General features: G+C 36.6%; 1 protein-coding gene across 2 annotated transcripts in view; it reads left to right on the forward strand.

Annotated features, from left to right (window-relative positions):
- Positions 1-21,864, forward strand: part of gabra5 (gamma-aminobutyric acid (GABA) A receptor, alpha 5) — an 88,696-nt gene that overhangs the window by 63,155 nt on the left and 3,677 nt on the right. For both annotated transcript variants that reach the window (XM_004911809.4, XM_004911810.4), the window contains 2 exons: positions 3,618-3,770; positions 21,257-21,468. In XM_004911809.4, the coding sequence (XP_004911866.1) occupies positions 3,618-3,770; positions 21,257-21,468 (365 nt within the window). The remainder of the gene's footprint in view (positions 1-3,617; positions 3,771-21,256; positions 21,469-21,864) is intronic.

Raw genomic sequence — 21,864 nt, forward strand, 5'->3', positions numbered from 1 at the left:
GCACACACATACTGTAGTTTCATCAGGCGCATCGTCAACAAACTCCGCTTGCAGGTATATGGGAAAAAATCATGGCAACTGTTGTCTTTCATTATGCAAAAAAAATATAGAAATTAGGGGGTGAAGGCCCCCTTAAATATATACCAAATTAATTTTTTTTACAGCAGGAACATTTTAGCACTGATAGCATGACTGATTTATGAACATAGATGCTAAATTGCACTGGAAAATGTATTAATAGCAACCAAACAGATCTTTGCTTCATTTTCTAACATGTAGTAAAGTGTTCAAAACAAATTGCTGCTAGTGTCAAGGTAATGATCGGCCCATTTCCTTGGGGAGCGGCATGTGTGAGAGACAACAGAGTGCTGCTTGAATAAGGGAGAGTTTATTAATGCAGTATTTCTGTGAAATGCCATTGGAAGTTTGGGGTATAGTCATTAATAGTGGCTGGCATGATGCAGCAGTAAATTGCAGGTACAGGTACAGGATCTATTATCTAGTAACCCGTTATCCAAAAAAGCTCCAAATTATGGGAAGGTTGCTTAACCAAAATATAATTCTTTATTGGTGGCAAAACACCAATACATTTACATTTAAATTATTTTTTAGTAGACATAATATGGAGACTCAAATTAAGGAAAGATCCCTTATCTGGATAACCCCAGGTCTCAAGCATTCTGGATTACAGGTCCCATACATGTACTATACTTCAGGTTTACATGCCCAGATAGGTATGCCTTTAGAAAGAAATTACCATAAAGAAGTGTAGAGTGAATGTAAAATCAATAGATATATAGGAGTGTATGGAGGTCAAATGCATTACTGCATCACTACTAAGATAGTTGCTAAAGCACAGTTACCCCTAGAAACCAGCCAGATCTGTGCTTTCATTTTCTTACTGGTAGTACATAGACTAGAGAACTAATTGTTAATTGCTTGCTTGAGCAACAGCACTTGTGCTATTTAGCCCCTATATTCTTAATGAGCCCAACTGTGCTTTGGGGATACTAAGGGGGAGATTTACTAATCCACGAACAGTCCGAAGGCGTCCGAATGCATTTTTTTCATAATGATCGGTATTCTTGCGACTTTTTCGCCGCCGTCGCAACTTTTTTGTATGTTCCGCGACTTTTTTGTCGCTGTCGCGACTTTTCCGTATATTTTCCGCAACTTTTTCGTCGCCGTTGCAAAAATATCAGATTGGTTTTTCCGCCGTTTACAATCGCGCAAAATATGATAAAGTCGCGGCAGCGACGTAAAAGTCGTGACAAATACGAAAAATCGCGACAGCGACGAAAATGTCGCAAAATTTTCATTTCCAATCCAATTTTTTGCCTTTCGGAATTCGGATTCATGGATTAGTAAATCTGACCCTAAGACATGGAACTCCTACTCAGTCGGGCCATATTATTACTTTAATTGTTACAAGTACAAAATGAATGTTTAAAAAAAAACAAAAAAAAAAAACTATAACCAGGTTCAGCCATCTGGGGGCGTATCCATAAGTGGTCACTGATCCTGACATCAAAACCTCTGTTTCAACTTTAATTGCCATCATTTATCTTTCAGCATTTAACATAAGGATGTTATCTGGGCATATATCTGGCTTGGTGTGTCTGTGTATCATTACTTTAGGTTTACTAAAACTCTAACATTTCTCATTTTTTATTTTAAAAAATTTGAATAAACTAGTTTCCATGAAGTTTTTACTAAAAAGTCACTAGCCCATGTGAATTAAGTCGCAAAGATCCCAACATTTTTTACTTGAAAACAGCGTCTTTTTCAAATAGTCGCACAAAATAATCCAAAGATCTTCAAGGAAACGGAAGGGACCTCTGCCTTTTACTTCTACATGATCTCAGAAAGTTTTAGCTGGGGAATTGTCGGATTCAGATTTTTAGCCACTGGGATGCATAGTAAATCTCCAAAAAAAAAAACATAACTCTTTTTTTTTGCGATTTATAGAGCTAAAAATCTGAATCGTAAAAAAAATAAATCCGAACATTAGTAAATGACCCCTTCTATGTATAAAAAGAATACACATACCACATGGTAAATATGCAATGCCTTGTAGCTACATGACAGGTGGTATGTGTATTCTTTTTAAAATCAAATTAGTTCTGCCATACAATATGAATACCTGTCAATCTGTCCTTTTAAATATGTGTTAAAAGTTTTTTGCAGGTTTGCGCTAAAAACACAGTGCAAATATATGCACAACAGACAGAACAAGCAACACTGGTACTCAGTACAGGCCAAATAAACATTTGGTCCAAATAAAAATCAATTTAGAATTATCACTATTCAGCACCAGGTTTAGTATTTAGGACCTGTGGAATCTCTGGATAATTGCAATCTTCAAGCAGACACAGCCAAAGTCTGTAACAGGGATTCCCCAGAAGCAAACTTAGGCTGATTCTCTCTTTGCCATTCCAAGAAGAGCATGTCTAGGGAATGTACACAGTGTGTATCTCTGATGAGATAGGGATTAGGAGCCATATGACTAACAGGCTTTCACATGACTTGTAACGTTCAGTTCCCAGCAGAAAACCTCTAATAACCCTGAGCTTTAGTGTCTAATACCATAACACCTCGTAAAGGCAACCACCGGCTTGAGCACGTGTTACTATTTTGGTAATGTGAAAGAAAAGCTTCCTAGCACAGATTGCTGAATGCACTGAAATAACTATGAATGGTTATTAGTATATATAGTAATATAGATCAGACTGATGAGTTATTGTCTAAAGGGAATCAAACATACACCATAAATGCACCTTGCTACCATTATTAGCAGTCAGGGTATTCTGGGAGTTGCAATTTCAGTGTAACCCTAGGGTTTTAGTACAGATACTGGTGGTATAGGTGTTTGTCCATGGTTCCGTCAGACTTTTGGCCCATACAATTTAAAAATATTAGAGCATGTATTAAATAATAATATATAAATGAATAAAATGTCCATGGCTTACCAATTCACCATCATAGCTGCATTGTTTTCTGCAATAAATGGCAGCTCTCCGTTTACACACTCTTTCAACATAACCAGCACCAGAACGCAGAACTTGTATCCAGGCATCTCCTTTAAGTTTCTCTGTCCTTCGCTTTGTGCAGTTCTCCAAAAAAATATCCGTGGGCTCTCCACAACGCAACAGCACCCTGTGAGATTTTTTCCATCAATAACTGTATTTTACTAAAGCGTAGAGGTTTTCTCATCCAGGCCCATATCCCTCTGGGTAGGAAGGATTCTGATTGCAGGATGGCTCACAAAGAGCAGGACACAGATTGTAAACAGGGATTAGTAAAATACAAAAATCCGATTTTGCATGGGAAAAGCATCAGACTTCAATGGATTTAGTGAACCTCATCATGCTCCCAGCTGGCCAGTAATCACTCTTAGATATTTAGGATACTCATTTACTCCTGTAAAGTGTAGCGGAAGAATGCATTTATTATTGTCTATAATAATAGAGAATATCCTTCTAGCTTAACTGTAGCTCTTATTTTTTTTTTTTTTACTGAAGGTACTCATAGTAAAGTACAATTTGCCTGGAATAGTTATTAAAACACATTTATAAATTTAAACTCACCACCTGTATAATTGTATTTTTTATTCTTAGGTGAATATACAGTGATGACAGCACATTTTCATCTGAAAAGGAAAATTGGGTATTTCGTTATCCAAACTTACCTTCCCTGCATAATGACTGTCATCCTGTCACAAGTCTCATTCTGGCTAAACAGGGAGTCAGTGCCGGCTCGAACAGTGTTTGGTAAGAAATGCAGCAATGCTACTTTCGTGTTTGCCTGGTTGTATTTTATTTGCTACCAAAGACAGATACAAATAATTACAGGTATGGGACCTGTTATTCTGAATGCTCAGGACATGGAATTTTCTGCATAAAGGTTCTTCCTGTAATTTGGATATAAATACTTCTACATACTGACTAAAAAAAATATTTAAACATTAATTAAACCCAATAGGGTTGTTTTGTCTCCAATAAGGATCGATGATATCTTAGTTGGGGTTAAGTACAAGGTATTGTTTTATTATTACAGCGAAAAAAAATAATTTTTTAATATATGAATTATTTAATTAACATGAAGTCTCTTGGAAATGGCCTTTCCATAAATTGAAATTATGGAGGACGGTTTTCCAGATAAGGGATCCCATACCTGTACTAAATTTACCCTTTAAATATTGCAGGCTATTACAAGGCACTTAGATGTAATATAATCAAGGATAGAGATTATTGCAACGTTTGGGCAATCTGTGGGCAAGAAAAATAAAAGTAAGGTTTAATAAGATCTAAAGGAGTACAAAAGACTAGACAGACCGCAGAAAGTGGCAGTACATTTGTGCTTTGGGATGTAATTATGAAACAGATAACACTTCTGAATCTCTCTCTAGTGTTGCAAGTAATTACCTTTGCTATGAAAGTTCTGCTTGAATCAGTTATATTTCATTTAAGGGTCAGTAGAAGAAATGTGGAAAAGTCAACACTTAAGAATAATATATATTTTTTATTTGTTTTACAAACATAAATTACAAAATGTTCAGAGAAATGTCAAAATGCCAATATAAAATATTTGGAAAATATTTGTCATCATTCATCAGATGCTGTCCACCTTTATTACTGGTGGTGGCAACCAACGGGCTAGATGCAATTGTGGAGTTTTATGGCCCACAGGGGTCTCTAGGATTTCTTTATATGACATTGCAATTGTAATAAAATGCACCAACTTCAGACATATTATTTCATTTATTGTACTACAATGCGCACAAATAAGGGCAGCACAGCAGAGGCAAGGAAAATGCAGAGGCAAGAGATACTCAGCAGGTAGATTTGGCCAGACAATGCACACTCATGGATAAAAGATTCCTTTCCTGTACTGAACTAGGAAATGCCATTCAGATAAATAAAAGTAATATGCAGCTTATGTTGCTTAAATAGGGATCCATAGTATTATTATTACAGACATGCAGAGTTTTAATATATTGCAATAATTATAGTTCAGGAGTGAAATAAATAAGATTATTCCAGGAATATTAACAGTCATCTGTATAATCAGGTCCCCAACCAATGATAGATTTATGTTTGTTGAAATGCTTCTTGGTAAATCTGATGCATTGCGATTGCTCTATATACCTTATGTACAGATACTGAATGAAAGAAGCAACCCTAATAATCAATAGAATCGTCAACTTTATTCTAAAATAATGATCATAATAATTTCCTTTAGGCTGACTAAACACAAAATCACACACTGAATACTTTGTTTTGATATCATGGGGCCAGGTCTGAACTGAGATTCAAAATAGGCCCTGGCCTTTCAAGTACACAGAGGCCCAAATAGCACCCCACAGGCCCAATAATTAGTGTCTGTCTATGGGATCTTACAGCAGCCCCTCTGGCATTTGCCAGAATCCACAGATTGCCTGTACGGGCCTGCATAAGGTTCACACAGTTTATAACAACCCAATGTGTTCCATCATTTAGTTTGACTTAAATGGTGTGATTCATGCTTCTAAGGTTAACCAAGGCAACCATGTCATGACATGTTTATGATTTTCATTACATCCTTAATTATAAGAAATTGTTAGAATTACCCTTGAGTATAAGCCGAGGTACCTAATTTTACCTAAGAAAACTGGAAAAACTTATTAACTCGAGTATAAGCCTAGGGTGGGAAATGCAGCAGCTACTGCTAAGTTTCAATAATCACAATAAAAACCAGTAAATTACATAAATTGAGGCATCAGTGGGGTATATGTTTTTAAATATTTATTTAAAAGAAAAACTGTAAACTAGCTCTGTAAATGGAGAAGAGGGTAAACAAAAACAATATGAGTACTACCCCATGCTCATTGTACATTGGCAAACTGGCAGCAGACCCAGTCCCGGAGGACACGTAAGGGGGAATAAGTATTACGTGGGCCAGGGCACTGGAAGGTCTGGTTGCAGGTGGCCTAATTTGCACACAAAGGACAGAGGGTGCTAGTCTGGAGGGACCCATGGCACCCGACTCGCGTATAGGCCGAGGGTGACTTTTTCAGCACATTTTGGGTGCTGAAAAACTAGGCTTATACTCAAGTATATAAAGTAATATATTTATTAGTTCCTTGATTGAGGTTTACAGGTAAAGACTTTTTGATGACATATGGTGATAACCCCTCTCAAAAGGTTTGAAGATTCACTTTAGGGAGATGCTTGAGAAGTGAGAAGCTCATAAGATAGAAAAGGAGAATATAAAATCATTTAAAAATTTAGAAAAACCTAATAAGAGTTTTTTAATGGTAACTTGGTTAACATAAAAATAAGCAATTGTCATATTACAGAAAAAAATTAAATTAGTAAGAAAACCATAATTGTTTGTTTAAACATGAGTTCTTTATTTTGAAGCTTTCTGCATACTTGGTTTCTAAATTATAGATAGTTGCACCTTTTCTAACTTCTAAAGGAGAGCTTAGTCCATTTATTTCCACCAATGCATCAACATTTTGGGGGGAATATACCCTCTATGACTAAGGAAATGTATTTCCCAAAATTTTGATGGTGCATTGGTGATTTTTGTTTTAAGGGAGGGAGGCTGTCAGCACCACTAGAAAGGAGGTGCAGGTACAAAATGTGTGGTTCTAAATAATATATCCCATACCGATAATAATTTTAAACATGGTGCTGAATATCATGCAGAGTCAGTTGAAAGAATGGCAGAACTATTAAGGGAACATTTATCAAGAAAAGTGTTAAAGAATAATAATTGTGTATGTTTAAAACTAATCGCCACCATGGCTTTTCCAACACTTTGCATTTTTTACCATGGTTTGCTCATATTTATGAAAATTCATGAATGGATAAATTAGGAATGCATAAAGTTGCAGCAAGAAATCCTAGTAAAAGTCTTAAATTGTGTTTTTATTTATTTTTAGCAAGCTGATAAATTGCAAATGGCACAAAATCAATGTGTAATTTTTGAAACTGGTTGCATGCTAAAATTACACTTCAATTTAGGTGGCATAATATTAATTTTTTATTTTTGGGGCCTTTTTATTGAATACATTACACAAAAATTATGGAAAAAATGTGAATTGTGATTTCAATTTTATTATCTTGATTTTGCTGCTAATCTCAGCATTATTGCAGTCACATTTTACTGGGATTTCTATAAATCAGTCCCTTATACTGTAGAAAATACAGTCTGTTGAGTAAAATGACAAAACATGTAGTGGCACCATTAATAAAAACCTTGTATGATAAGATATTGATTGAGTGACATCTGTTGCATGACGGGTCATATTCTATCAATATAGTTTGTAAGTTAGGATCATATTCTCTCAGTGTGGCAATGGTGGAATCAAGAGTGACAGCTTAGTTAGCACTGGGATATAAAGAACACATAGCTAGCTGCAGGAGCAGACAGTCAAAAAAAATTAAGGGATGCTAAAGAGATGTGGCTTTTTGATATTATCTTCAGTTATGTGTGTAAAGTTGATAAAGAGATAAACAAAGAGTCATGGCTTGATATCTATATAATTCCTAAATACATCTTTCAGAATAGAAATGTTTAGCCCTAATTATTGTGTTCCTGTCATTCTACTTGCTGTCAGTTACATTGTAGAGTTGCTAAACAGTTGCGGAAGCTTCCTCATGGAGTTAAATTGTCCATTGCCTGAAAATCCTGATGTTAAATTTCTGCGTGGGCTAGGTTAGCTTAGAAAAACAGCCAAGCCAAACACTTAGGTTTGTACTCTGCTGAGTGATAAAAATAGTATATGGATGATGAATGCAAGAAAACTTCTCATTGCAATACCTCTGTGCGGAGAAAAAATTAATTTTCAAAATATTTTGTTTTGCCTTTCTCCTTTATCAACAGCGATTTCTTGAAAGATTAATTTCCATATCCATTATCCCATTAGTATCTTAGATGTATTCTCAAGGCCGATGGTCTGTTCAATTCCTTTTTTCAGTATATACAATAGATAAGGAATTAACATTTTTGTTATTTGCTGCTCTGATAAGACAATGAATAAAAATATGTCACATAAAACAGCTCATGTAGTGATGAGCACATATTTTCAGCAGGCATGGATTTGCAGAGAAATTCTGCATTTTGCAATGGGCTATTTTTTGCGTGAAACTGTGGTCACGTCAAAAAAGTCATGTGGTTTTGTGAACTTTTTTGCTGTTTTATGAATTTTTCAGCGGTTTCGCAAATTTTTCACCTTTTCATAAAAGATTTGCATCTTAGCTCATCACTACTCATGCAAACCCTGCTTCATCAAAATAAGCCATTTTCAGAAAATATACTTTTTAGTAGTATGTGCCATTGGGTAATCCTAAATAGAAAATTGCCATTTTAAGTTCTAAGGCCAGGCCCCTCGGATCATATTATTCATGACGCACACAAACAAGCCAAGTCACACATACATGTTAGGCTTATTAATGGACAGAGTTCTGTCTTTTACTCCCACACTTCTTCCTGAATAGTTATAACTGCATTATTTCTGATCAGGTGATTTCTGAGGGAGCAAAATGGTGGATTAAAGGAGAAGGAAAGGTAAAAACTAAGTAAACTTTATCAGAAAGGGATCTATGTAAATACAGCCATAAGCACTCACAGAAACATTGCACAGTCCTCTATCAAAAGAACCACAGGATTTCTTGGGGACATGTTCTTCAGTATCAGACTTCCTCTCTATTAGGGCTCCTTCAGGTTTGGGACACGAGTCTGCTCAGTTCTCTCCTCTCTCCCTCCCCTCTCCTGCTCCCCCCTCCCATAAGAATGCATAGGAACTCAGTTTCCCCTCCCTTAGGAATGTGTGATCTGAGCTTTCAACCACTATAAATGCAGCAGCTACCAAGACCAAGCTAAAATGGCAGCTGCTATCAGAGGGAGGGCAAAATTTACTGATATGCACACACATATATATATATATATATATATAAATGAAAAAAATGCCGCACTCACAGGACTTACTAATAGAAAATGGTGATTTATTTCTCACAGCATAACCCTGACGTTTCGGCTGTGTCCACAGCCTTTCTCAAAGTGAACATAAGGTACAAAGCACTCAACATTTAAACTCAATATGGCGCCAAAAGTTACTGATGACGTCATACATTCCATAAAAGTAACCTCCCAAAAGTGTATGTGCCCAAAAGGTACATAAGAACAAAACAAAATCATTATATACATAATACATAAAAATAAAATAGTAGAGAATGAGCCCCCCCCAAGGGAAATAGTGCAAAAGTATAGCCAAAAAGAAAAGTAAAAGTACAAAGGATATTGCCCGTAACCTGTATCAGCTGAACTGTAACTCACCGTTAAGGGTAGAGATTCATACAGCACGGTAAAATGAAAGTAGCAGGCGAATTTGTTTGCGTTACTCCTGAGTTAGTAAAGGCAAAGAATCAGTGGACTTGCCTTTACTGATTTTTTTTTTTTATATATATATATATAATTTAGTAAGATAGGCTACTTAATGTATTATAAACTGTTGGTTAAGTGTTCATTCTAGCAGTATAGTCTTTCTTTAAGTTGTTGGGTAATGCCTTTGAAAAGAAAACTGCTTGAATATTTCTGAAAGATTTATTCTTTTTATATATTAAAGAATGGGTATGACTTCTGCTGAATGAGCAGGACTTCTGCATTTATCTGATGTGTAACATTCCTTATCCAACTCACTATTGATTATAACTATTTTCTGCTCTGAAAAGCTTTTAATTAATTAAACTGTTTAAAGCTCAATTAGTAAGTAAAAAACTTCCTTTTCTTTTCTAAAGCTGTGAATGCCTATAATCTAAGTTTTTATGAAAGCAACTGAAGCAGAACACGTTGGCATACTGGTTGTTTTTTTACTTGGTACTTGGACAGGTCACAGTGGCTCTTTGCACTTTAGCTGCAAACCCATTCGGGCCCCATTATGGGACAATATAACAAGATGCAAGATGATATTCTTATAATTAGATTTATTGGAAGACAGATCATGCAACAAAAGTACACTTAACATATTTTACTGTGGATATGTTTTACTACTTTCTTTATGAAGTTTTTTAGCATAGCACTAAATGATATATACATAAATGTGGAGAATAATGCAATGTTTTTTTTCCGAAATAGTGGCAAGTATTCTTGAGTCTCTAGACAGGCTAAAGAAAATAAGGGGGCCATTTACAATTTTTGTTTTTTATTTTCTGTGATTTGTGTTTTTCATGATAAAAATACATTCATCTTTCTCAATTTTTATGTGTGAAAATCACAAAAACGTGAATGTAAAAATACGCCATCTAAAAGCTGTTAATGTAATTTAGGAGTCAGTGGTAGCTGTTGAAGGCAGTATTTTTGTAGTCTATTTACTTTAAATTATTCAAATTTTTTATATTTTTTGGGGGGAGCTAATCATGCTATTTAAGTGATGTAATATTCATGATTTGAGGTTTTATGTTTTTTTTTTTTTTTTACATATTTTGGCATCCTTGTTATTGTTTTGTTGCCATTTTTAATAAATAAGGGAACATTCATACTTTTCTCATTTGTATGTTTAGTTGTGATGGTGGTAGAAAAAAAACCTCTAAAACTACACAAACTGGAATTTTGATAAATCTGCCTCTAAGTCTTTGCAAACCACATCTGGCCCTCAGATTCCCAATTGGACAGCCCTCCAGTCAGTGTATCTGCCACAGCAAGAGTGTGTGCTTTATGTGCACATGATCTAGCCGTAGAATTCCTTCAGAATTTCAATATATTTATCTCTGCTCCCATTCATCTCCAAACTGCTTGAGCGCCTAGTTTACAACCGACTGACGCTATTCCTCTCTGACAATAACCTCCTGGATCCCCTACAATCTGGTTTTAGACAACAACACTCCACCGAAACTGCTCTAATCCGACTAACAAATGACCTTCTATCGGCTAAAGCCAAAAAACACTACTTGCTACTAATACTTCTCGATCTCTCTGCTGCTTTTGACACTGTGGATCACTCTCTTCTCCTCCAGACTCTCCGCTCTCTTGGCCTTCGTGACACTGCCTTATCCTGGTTTTCATCTTATCTCTCAGATTGATCCTTCAGTGTCTCTTACAATGGGGAATCATCTTCTCCCTTGCCTCTTTCTGTCGGGGTTCCCCAAGGCTCTGTCCTGGGCCCCTTACTATTTTCTCTCTATACCGCCTCACTTGGCAAACTAATCAATTCTTTTGGCTTTCAGTACCACCTCTATGCTGACGATACTCAGATCTATCTTTCCTCTCCTGATCTCAACCCAGAGCTTCTAACTCGTGTCTCTTCCTGCCTGTCCGCAATCTCCACTTGGATGTCCCAACGTTACCTTAAATTAAACCTCTCTAAAACTGGACTGGTTCTCTTTCCCCCATCCAACGCCCACATTGTTCCAGAGGTATCTATACAGGTTAACAATTCTACCAAAACCCTATCTTCCCAGGCCTTGGGGTTATCCTTGATTCTGCCCTGTCCTTCACTCCTCATATCCAATCACTTATCAAATCATGTCACTTTCACCTAAGAAATATCTCCAAAATATTTATCATCACCCATGATACTGCCAAAATTCTTATTCACTCTCTTATAATATCTCGCCTGGACTACTGTAACTCCCTATTAATTGGCCTTCCCCTCCAAAGACTGTCCCCTCTCCAGTCCATAATGAATACTGCTGCCAGGCTCATACACCTCTCCAACCGCTCCTCCTCTGCCGTGCCACTCTGCCAATCCCTGCACTGGCTTCCCCTACCATCCAGGATAAAATCCTGACTCTTACATTCAAAGCAGTTCATAACTCTGCCCCACCCTACATTTCTGAACTTATCTCTAGGTACCATCCAACCCGCTTGTTACGCTCCTCTACTGACCTGCTCCTCAACTCCTCTCTCATTCCCTCCTCACACGCTCGTATTCAAGACTTTGCAAGGGCTGCCCCCCTTCTCTGGAATTCGCTCCCACAAACTATTAGACTTTCTCCCAATCTCTCTGCCTTCAAGAGATCTCTAAAAACACATTTATTTAGAGAAGCTTACCCTAATCTAGTTTAGCAACACCCTGTTCCACACCTCTCACAACTCTGGTCATGCCCATTCCCACACCTTGTGTCTCAACCCTTTCTCCTTGTAGATTGTAAGCTCTTTTGGGCAGGGCCCTCTTCACCTCTTGTATTGGTTAGTGCTTGCTTTATATGTTACTCTGTATGTCCAATGTATGAAACCCACTTATTGTACAGCGCTGCGGAATATGTTGGCGCTTTATAAATACATGTTAATAATAATAATAATAATAATAATAATAATAATAAAAAGATGATTTAAAGAAGATGTTCACCTTCAGACAATAGTCTAAATTTGAATAGCACCTGTCAGAAAAAAAACATCTTTGTTATTCATCTTAATTATTTAAAATGTTTAATTTTGAAGCTACAGACCACGATCAGTGCTGCTGACAGGCTCTCTCCTTTGCTCTCTACTGTGTCTTCTGAAGGGATTGCCAACTCCAGCTTGCATTTTGTCTGAACAGGAAGCTGACACTGAACTGGTTCTGCCCATGCCTTCCCTCTCCTGCTTCCTTTACATTTCATTGATTGGATAGGCTGAATCTTGCCGGCCAATAGTATCAGATACACAAATGAAGCAGGAGAGGAAGGCATGCTCAGAAGTTCAGTGTTTTTTTTATTTGGCTGACTGCCAAGTCTTGGTCTGGGAAATCCCCTACTGAGAGAGCAGATCATAGCAGTGCTAATCCTGGTCTGTAGTTTCAAAACTAAACATTTTAAATAATTACAGATGATTTACTAAAATGTTTTTTTATACTAGCCAGGGACTCTTTTAGTAACTTTCTTTTTGTAATGTAGAAATTATATACAATTGCTGAAACAATCCTTTTACCAAGGGTCTTAACCTGGGTACAATGAGCTGATTATTGTTGAGATTGTCACTTTCATTCTGACTGCCATATACTGTACATGCTGTTGGAGGGTCATCAGTGGCCAAAGTTTTTTCTTTTGGGTTGATCACTCTCACTACTTTTCACTTGATAGAAGATTAGACATAAACTTATGATAATCGGGTGACTTTGAAATATCTAGACTGGATAAGCCTGAACATTCCCGTAGGATGAGCTTTACAATCAATTTTTATTGTACTTCTCGTACAGGATAGTTGCTTTTGTTTAAAATTGCTTCTGAGGTTCTTTTATGTTGTGTTCTTATGAAGATAAAGTAACAAATGTAAATTACAAATGTGCTAACTTTATATTAGAATTTTTGCAAATAGAATAAATGTACACAGAATATAGTAAGTATACAATACAACCGAATTATCAGCAAAAGACATGTGCGGCATGGTTGTATTTAGCAAATTTTAGTATTAAATGTACTTGAGGATTACCAGGGTATATTACTCAAGATTACATTTTGGAGAATAATATTAGTAAGAGTCAACATGGTTTTATGAGGGATGAAGATCATGTCAGAATAATCTTCTTGCTTTTTATAAAAAAGCAAGTTGTAATTTAGACAAGCCAGAGCAGTGCATAGCGTTTTCTTAGATTATAGAAAATCTTCTACTCCGTACCATATTCAATGTATGTAGTCTTACAGGAAAAACCTACAGGTAAAGAGAACTAATTGATTGATAAACAGTATCGGGATACCTTTAAATATTCAACAAAGTCACAAAAAGTTTATAGAGTTTTCTTAAGGATCCATTACCATTAGGAAGGGTACTGCATTTAGAGAAAGAGATTTGTCTTTGAAGATATAATAGCACCTTCTGTTATGTATGTGTGTTGGTATATGGTTTCACAGGGTAGAGAAATGCATGCTACATATTTACTTAAAAATAAAAGACAAGGACATTATTTTTGTATATATACATAAGACTTACATGATTATGGTTTATTGGTGAATATTTGAAATCAATATGATTTAGCAGTTGCATCTGTAGTTTAAATACAGTGTCATTTTTAAATATTTTGAGGCAGTTTAAAACATTGCAGGGATCCTTTTTAAATGGGTATTTCCCCCCTTAAAAGGGAAAATATATTTCCCATTTTGACATCAGTTTATTGAGTTGGGATTACATACAAAAGATGCATAAATACTATCCATAAATATAAGTGTATTTTATTTTTACACAGACATACCTGATTTCACACACTGAAAGGAAACCATAAACATTTGCCAATGTGCCATTTTGCAATGTGCACCCCCCCCACACCGTGCTTCACTGTATTGTAACTCCTTCCGCATTTTATTCCACAGTAAAGTGATGAACCTCTCTCCTTTCTAGAGAGTCTTTGCACCACCCACTTCAAATCCTAGAATTTATCACCTTTCAAAAGAAAAGAGTGAAAGTGGGTTGCATTACAATCTCAGCATAAGGGATTTGGGGATTTTTCATTCATTAACAGAGGGGACAAACCCTACTAGCTCCACTGAGCTATATGATACGATGTTCCTGATGCTCCTCTAAGCATTTTCTTAATGTAATAACTATTTTTTTGTGGGTCTTTTTTTTCTCCAGTAGGGTTTGTCCCCTCTGTAAAAGAATGTCAGGAAACATTAGCGAAAAGCAGAAATAGATTTGCAAGCTTTGCACGAATACGTCAAAAAACGTAGCAGTCAGTTAAAAATCAGTACCTACAATCCAAAGATATTCTGTAGAGACTAGCATCTATCTTCCATAGTGTTATTGGTTTATGTAGATAAGAACAATCTCATTTTGTATTATACCTTGAGGCAATTGGAAATAAAATGGAAATAAAAGCAGGCTAGATGGAAATGAAACTGGTCTCCATTACCGCACAAGCAGCCTTAGACAGCAGAGATTTTTTTTTAAAAAAAACTACAGATAATAAAACAATGATGGTATAGGAGATGGAATTTTGCTTCACAGTGTGGAATACTGTTAATTATAAAGCCTTACAAGGAATAATTATTAGCATTTGCTTGTTTTATTTGGATCTCTCCGTGTGTGTCTTGCTGTGCTCCCAGACAGGATATCGCTATTCACTTTAATCTCCTGTTCTATTATGAACACGGTTTGAAAGAAACTTCAGAATGATAAGACACTGTACTCAAGGACGTGCAATTCTGTTTTTATTTGTGGTCTGTTGAGCAGCACTACTTTATCTCATGCTTTAACATACTTTTCAGCTATGGTTAGCTACAGAATAACATAGATTCCACTCTCCTATGTAGACGTTTATTCATTTATTTCTAAAGTAGAAGCTGGGAGTGAAAAGTGGCCATAATTGACTTGCTGTTGCTGGATCAATACGTTGTTATTGTTTAGGATATGTTGCCAGTGCTCAAGTCAGCAATGGCAAATAAAGAATGCTAATTCAGACAAGGAGGCTTTTACAATTCTCTAAATGAAAAAAGAAATCATAACTCATCCAAGGAATTTCTTGCTGACTGGTAAGAGCTTTATTTTAGATGATTGCCTGGCCGCTAGTTTTTGTCTGTGAAGGCTGCAGTGACAAAGCAATGGCAGTTTCTGTGGATCAATTAACAATAGCACACAACCATGACTGAAAATACTAGCAGGAGTATTTTTGAGTGATAAGTTCACCCATGTGATACATTTGCCATATGGTTCTATTGAGGGAAATAGCAGGTGTAATAGTGATAGTTATGATTTTTTTCTTTTCTTTTTTTCATTTAGAGAATTATAAAAGCCTTCTTGTCTGCCTAATGCGTTTCATGCCAACATGGCACTTAATCAGAGCCTGTGATTAAATGGCATGTAGGCATAAAATGCTTTAGTCCTTTCTGTCAATTTGTTTTGAATAAAGTATTATTACTTTTTACGCTTGAGTTTTTGAAAGTGCAAGCCCTGCTTTGTTTCTACTGTGTTCTGCTTCCCATAACGTATTATGAGTATTTCCTGGTTACCTAGTCTATAAGACTTTATTAGCTGTATAGGACACATCAGAACTTTAGCAGCATTATCAGACTCCAGACTGGGGTCTGGCACAACAGAACCTGGGGCTAGAAACTGGTTTTTTTTTTTAGATAAGAGATCTTTCTTTAATTAATATTTCTGTTACTTAAGCCTTCAAAAAACATTAAAAAAGCCAAACCTGTAATTTGGATCCTTCTAGATAACAGGTTTCCAAATAACTGATTCCATACCTGTACTTCTCACACATTCTACCATTTTCCGAGCAATTTGGCCATAGAAGGTTCATTTTTTATTTAATTAGTTTGGATGAGGCTACTTCTTTAGAGAAGCTATGGCTGCTCTTACTCAGATTCATTTAACAGATTAATTACCTGTGTAAAATAACCCACACTATGATATTTTATTGAGCACTAATAGAATAGTAACAGACATATATATATATAAAGTATATAATATATACAGTGCTAATAAACAGAATATATCGTTCCTATTATTTTTCCTATAATAATTATGGCTTTGGCTACAAATGCAGCACTGATGGCAGTGGGTTATTGTCAATCAGGAAAATTGCATCAACACATGATTTCTGGTAAATGTAAACAAGAGAGATTATGTTTTTAAGTGGCATAAGCAATAAAAAAGGTACTGTAGTCTATTAACAAAAAGCAGAAAGTTGATATCGCCAAATCATGGGCTGATCGTTAGACACCACTATTACATTTAGCCCCAAGTGGCCCTATTTTTAATGCATGAATAAGACACAGAAACACTGCTCATTTGGTGAATAACATAAAAAACAAAACATATAATAAAGTATACTGCGTAGCTCAAAAGAGCCAGAACTAAGTGCAGTGAAATGATAGAAACTAATAGACTGAACAGAGAACCATTCATCAGGAGGACAAGAATTGCTAGAGCTAACTGACTATCTCTGAAGGAGGAAGAATTAAATGAACTTAAAATACTAGTTGAACACAGACATGAAATAAACCTAAGAGCAGTTTTATAACTCCTGACACTGGTGGATATCTGAAAAACCAATTTCCCGAGAGTGAAAGATTACACATTATTTTGCCTCTGCTTCAGCTCCGACAGATGACCATATTGTGTTTTCCTGTCAAATACAAAAGTTTTATCTATATAAATATGGGATCTTTTACTTGGAACCTGATGTCAAGTACTTGTATGTTATTACTGTTTATCTTGTATTTATAACTTGATTTTATGTGAGTGATTCAGTGCCATATTTTACATGATATAAAGGGTTAAAATAGTCTGCAATTTAGCTATTAATCTTGCTACAGCCCTCAGATATATGGGCCTCATTGTGCCTGTTGAATCTAACACCTTTCAATTATGGGAGCTTCATTCCCTGTAGTGAAAATTTCCTGTCAATGCCTTGTCTACTATTTTACAAGAAAAGCCCAGAACCTGTATTAAAACAAAGGAATGAAATAACATCCTATTTCTGAGGAAGGAATATGAAAGGACACTGGATAAGGTAGGGAGTATGTTCTAAGAGAGGGGGTGTGAGCAGACAGAGGACTAAAACCAACTTGAACAATGGGTTCTAAAATATAGTGTCCTTAAGGAAAAGGAAATTTTTCCTTAGCTTCTGCTACTGAGGGGAGGCCCATTGGTCAACATTTCTCATATTAATGTCTTTGAACTATTATGGAACCATCAGCCCCACTGAATTTGTGTAATGTCAAGGACTATAGTATAACAGCCTGTGAATTGGCTACACATGTGGGAAACTTAAGGTAAGTCCTGAAAGTTGGTGAGCAAACCTAAGCTTAAAATGTGTTTTTGTACTTTTTAGGTCTGATGCTTGAATGAAAAAAAAACCCTTATCCATAAATACCCAATATTCTGTAAGGATTCCTGTGCTAGTTAACTCTTTCTAAAACTAGTGAACAACACAAAAGGGATATAAGAGACCAAGAGGTATTGAGGCCTCTGCTTAAAAGTGCATAATGTCCAAAGAAGAAATAAGCATTTACTGGTATAGTAAGGAACGTGTTAAATCACTCAAGTACAGTACATTGTATGTGAGAGATTAATTTTGTATGATTGTGGTTTTAGATCAGTGATTTTAAGATTTGTAAGATAGTTTGCCAAAAATGTTACCATCTGGGAATTAGAGATTCTATACATGTATAGGTTCTATCATGCAGAATGCTTGGGACCTTGGGTTTTCCTGATGTTTTTTTTCTATATCATTTAATACTTAAAACCAGTATGGATTAATGCAGCTTAGCTACCATCAAGTACAAGTTACTGTCTTATTATTTCAGAGAAAAGGGAAATCTACAAACACATAAGAATAATTTGGTTACAAAGGAAATACACTTATCTGTATTTGAGAGCTTGCTAAATAATGGACCCCAAAGTAACAAATCCATTTAGAGTAGCACATTTAAATGTACAGAGTAAGATACAGGTACACACTATTGCTTCCTATCTTTATTGTTACATAAGGGCTGTAGTATGTGAAGGGCTTTACCAGTGCTCCTAGTAATAAAAGTTTCAGCAAATAAATAGGTTGGTGTTACCGCCAGTTACCCGCAGCCTAAAACATGGCTGAGAGCATATTGAGGCAATATTTACAACTCATGTGCTGCTAGTATCAATGGAAACCAGCCAAGGGTCAATTCCTGCCATTTTAACATGGACAGTTTTAGCAAATGCCAGAATGATAAAGCAGTTATACGTTTGTGCAGCATAACCTGTAGAGTGCCTGAAACATAAATAGAAATATCAAAATATAACATAAAATAACTATTGCTGATAATCTGTCTTTTATCTCATGAATCCAGCAAAATTTCAAATGGTATAATAACTTCAAAATAAACTAAAGATCATAAACACTTTGCCATCTCAGTGTATCTGAAAGTGCCACAGATATCTAAAACAACCCTAGAGAACAAAATACACAGCTAATTAATAATAACAAATTAATGTAATGTAATGTGACTTAATACTGTCCCAAGACATCTGTATTTTTGCTGGAATATCAACACTGCAATATAATAACAGTATTTGCTATAGGTGTTCTAAATGTGTCTCTTTTTAAAGCGGACTATTAACATAAATACAAATAATGTTAAGTTGAACACACTATTTACTATATACCTATGTAGTAAATACAGGTAGTGTATATATCCACATCATAGTTTATTGTTGACTTTATTATGTTGCTTTCCTGGCATAGGTGGTTTGTTTTTGCCATACTTTATGTCATAATGTTCTGAGACTCAATTTACACTAGTTTATCATTTTAAAACATGGATAAAATTCTAACTCAGTGGACTAATCTAATTCTCTTCAGGATGACTACTACTGTATGACTGAAGCACTCAATTCAGGCTAATTTGCAATGGAGCAGAAATGGCTCATAACAGGAAATGCTACCATGAGGGTCATAATACTCTGAGGAATACTCTCAGGAATGTTTAGAAACTTTGTGTGCTTAGCGAATCACTTGTTATTTCTAGGCTGATTTTGAGTGCCAATCTACTTTAGGAGTTGATTTCCTGATAGAGAAGTATTATTGTACATGTGTACATAAAATGTATATTATCTTGGGCATGTTGTTCTGTAGTGTGGATACTTCAACTGGTGTCACATGGCATTAAACTAAAATTAGTAAGAAATAAGAACGGTATAGCAATGTATACCTTCCGCCAGGCTCCGACTTAAAAAGAAACATAAAGAAAGAGAGACCTGTTGCATGTAGCATGGCAAAAAAATGTGACCATGCCCACAAATACCATGCCCATTTTAAAAACACACCCTTTTCTACATTTGCAATGGTAGCATCAGAAGCACAAAGTACACCAGAAGAACATATATTACCCCCCACCACCATTTCATATCAAAGCATTCATCAATACACTGTGGCACTTGCATCTCATGCCAGTAAGATTAGTGCAGACATGACCAACGAGAACCTCATTAACCCTAGACCAATGATCCCCAACCAGTAGCTCATAAGCACAATGTTGCTCACCAACCCCTTTCATGTTGCTCCCAGTGGCCTCAAAGTTGGTGCCCATTTTTGAAGGAGGCATGTTTTGGAGGGATAAAGACCATGTGTTCTGCTAAACAGAGCCTCTAGTAGTCTGACACTCCCCACTGGGCTACTAATTAACCAATCTGAGTCCTTTTTGGTCACCCACTAGGAAAGCTTTTTTTCATTGAAATGTTGCTCATGGGTAAAAATGGTTGGCCTAGACCATAAATGTCAAACACAAGGCCCGCGGGCCAAATCCGGCCCGCCAGGCCTTGCAATGTGGCCCGCACCGCGCTGTCATCACTGCACGCACTCTGCGCAAAAACATACCAACATACTTCGTCAGCGCCAGCGGCTCCTTCTCTCTTATACCGCGGCAACAGGCCCTTTTATAAGGTTGCACCCGTGCGTATGACGTCACACGTCAGCGACGAGGCGCAACCTTATAGTAGTGCCTGTTGCCGCGGCATAAGAGAGAAGGAGCCGCCGACATCACTGGTCTGTTGGGGGTACTTTCTGTGGGGGCTCTGTGTGTGCGGGCTGGCTACTGTCTATGGGGGGTACTGTGTATGATGAGGCAATTGGGGGTACTTATTTTTGGGGGCACTGTTTATGGGGGCAATTGGGGGTACTTTGTATGGGGGTTCAGTAAACCATTCGGCCCGCGATTTAGGCTGGATTTTAGATTTTGGCCCCTTCTCTGATTGAGTTCGACACCCCTGGCCTAGACTAACCCTCATTAACTCCATTAACCCCAGGCATGGCAGAAAGGCTGATGCCACATGTGGCCTGCATAAAAACACATCAGCCGGCAACGTGACAGATAACATTACATAGTGGAAGACATGACCATCTTGAATTTCTTCCAGTGGCAGCGGTCCTTCAGGACTGTCCCTCTGTGCTATGGATGCTTTATTTGCATCCCTGGGACTGGGCCTCTAACACTAGATAGGCCCTAGGCTAGTGCCTAGGGTACCTAGTGGGTAATCCGGCCCTAATCTAAAGTATCCTGGTTATTAGATATTTATAAATAGTCAAGGAAGCATGTCCAAGGCATATGAAAGGATGGCAAGTGTTGAACCATAAAACAATGCTAGGCTTCAGGAGTCCCATCATTACCTGTCAACAAATCACAGTTTCCTTTAGGCTGTATAAAAAACAAAAAATGGTCTTTAGTACAGCCACACCATTACTATAAATATGTGTTTTATATTGAAATATTTTTTAGCAAGCTGTATTCCATTTTTTATTTAAAATTCATGGTAAATACATTATTATTAGCATTAGTCTTTTTCACTAAGCTTCAGTTTTTCTTCTCTTGCAAAGGTGTCACCACTGTGCTAACAATGACAACTCTGAGTATCAGTGCACGGAACTCTCTGCCAAAGGTGGCCTATGCAACAGCAATGGACTGGTTTATAGCCGTTTGTTATGCCTTTGTCTTTTCTGCACTGATTGAATTTGCGACTGTGAATTACTTTACCAAAAGAAGCTGGGCCTGGGATGGAAAGAAAGCGCTTGAAGCAGCAAAAATAAAGGTGAGAACTGTAAATGGATAAAAGAAGGCCCTGCTGAGATTGATCAGTATTAGTAACATTGTCATCACACACACACACACAATGATGCTCAAAGGATTTCTTGGAGAGTATTTGCACTTCCAAAGTCATGAAGTAGATGCAATACCCAAAGAGAGACCACAGTAAATGTAATTCATATTCAGTAAAATGTTTGGTATGATTGAAGTCAGCCATGCATGTTTTGAGCTACTCTTTGTATATACTCTAAAAAACTGAATATCCTGGGTTTTAAATGTTGCTTATTGAAGTCATCAGTGGAAGTTACTTGTGTCACTTGGCCAACCAAAAAACTCTGGTTTAGAAAATTAGTTAAACTAATATGCAAAATATGCAGAATTGTTTTGGAATACAGCCCCC

This window comes from Xenopus tropicalis, chromosome 2 (genome assembly GCF_000004195.4).
Source record: "Xenopus tropicalis strain Nigerian chromosome 2, UCB_Xtro_10.0, whole genome shotgun sequence".
Taxonomy (NCBI): domain Eukaryota; kingdom Metazoa; phylum Chordata; class Amphibia; order Anura; family Pipidae; genus Xenopus; species Xenopus tropicalis.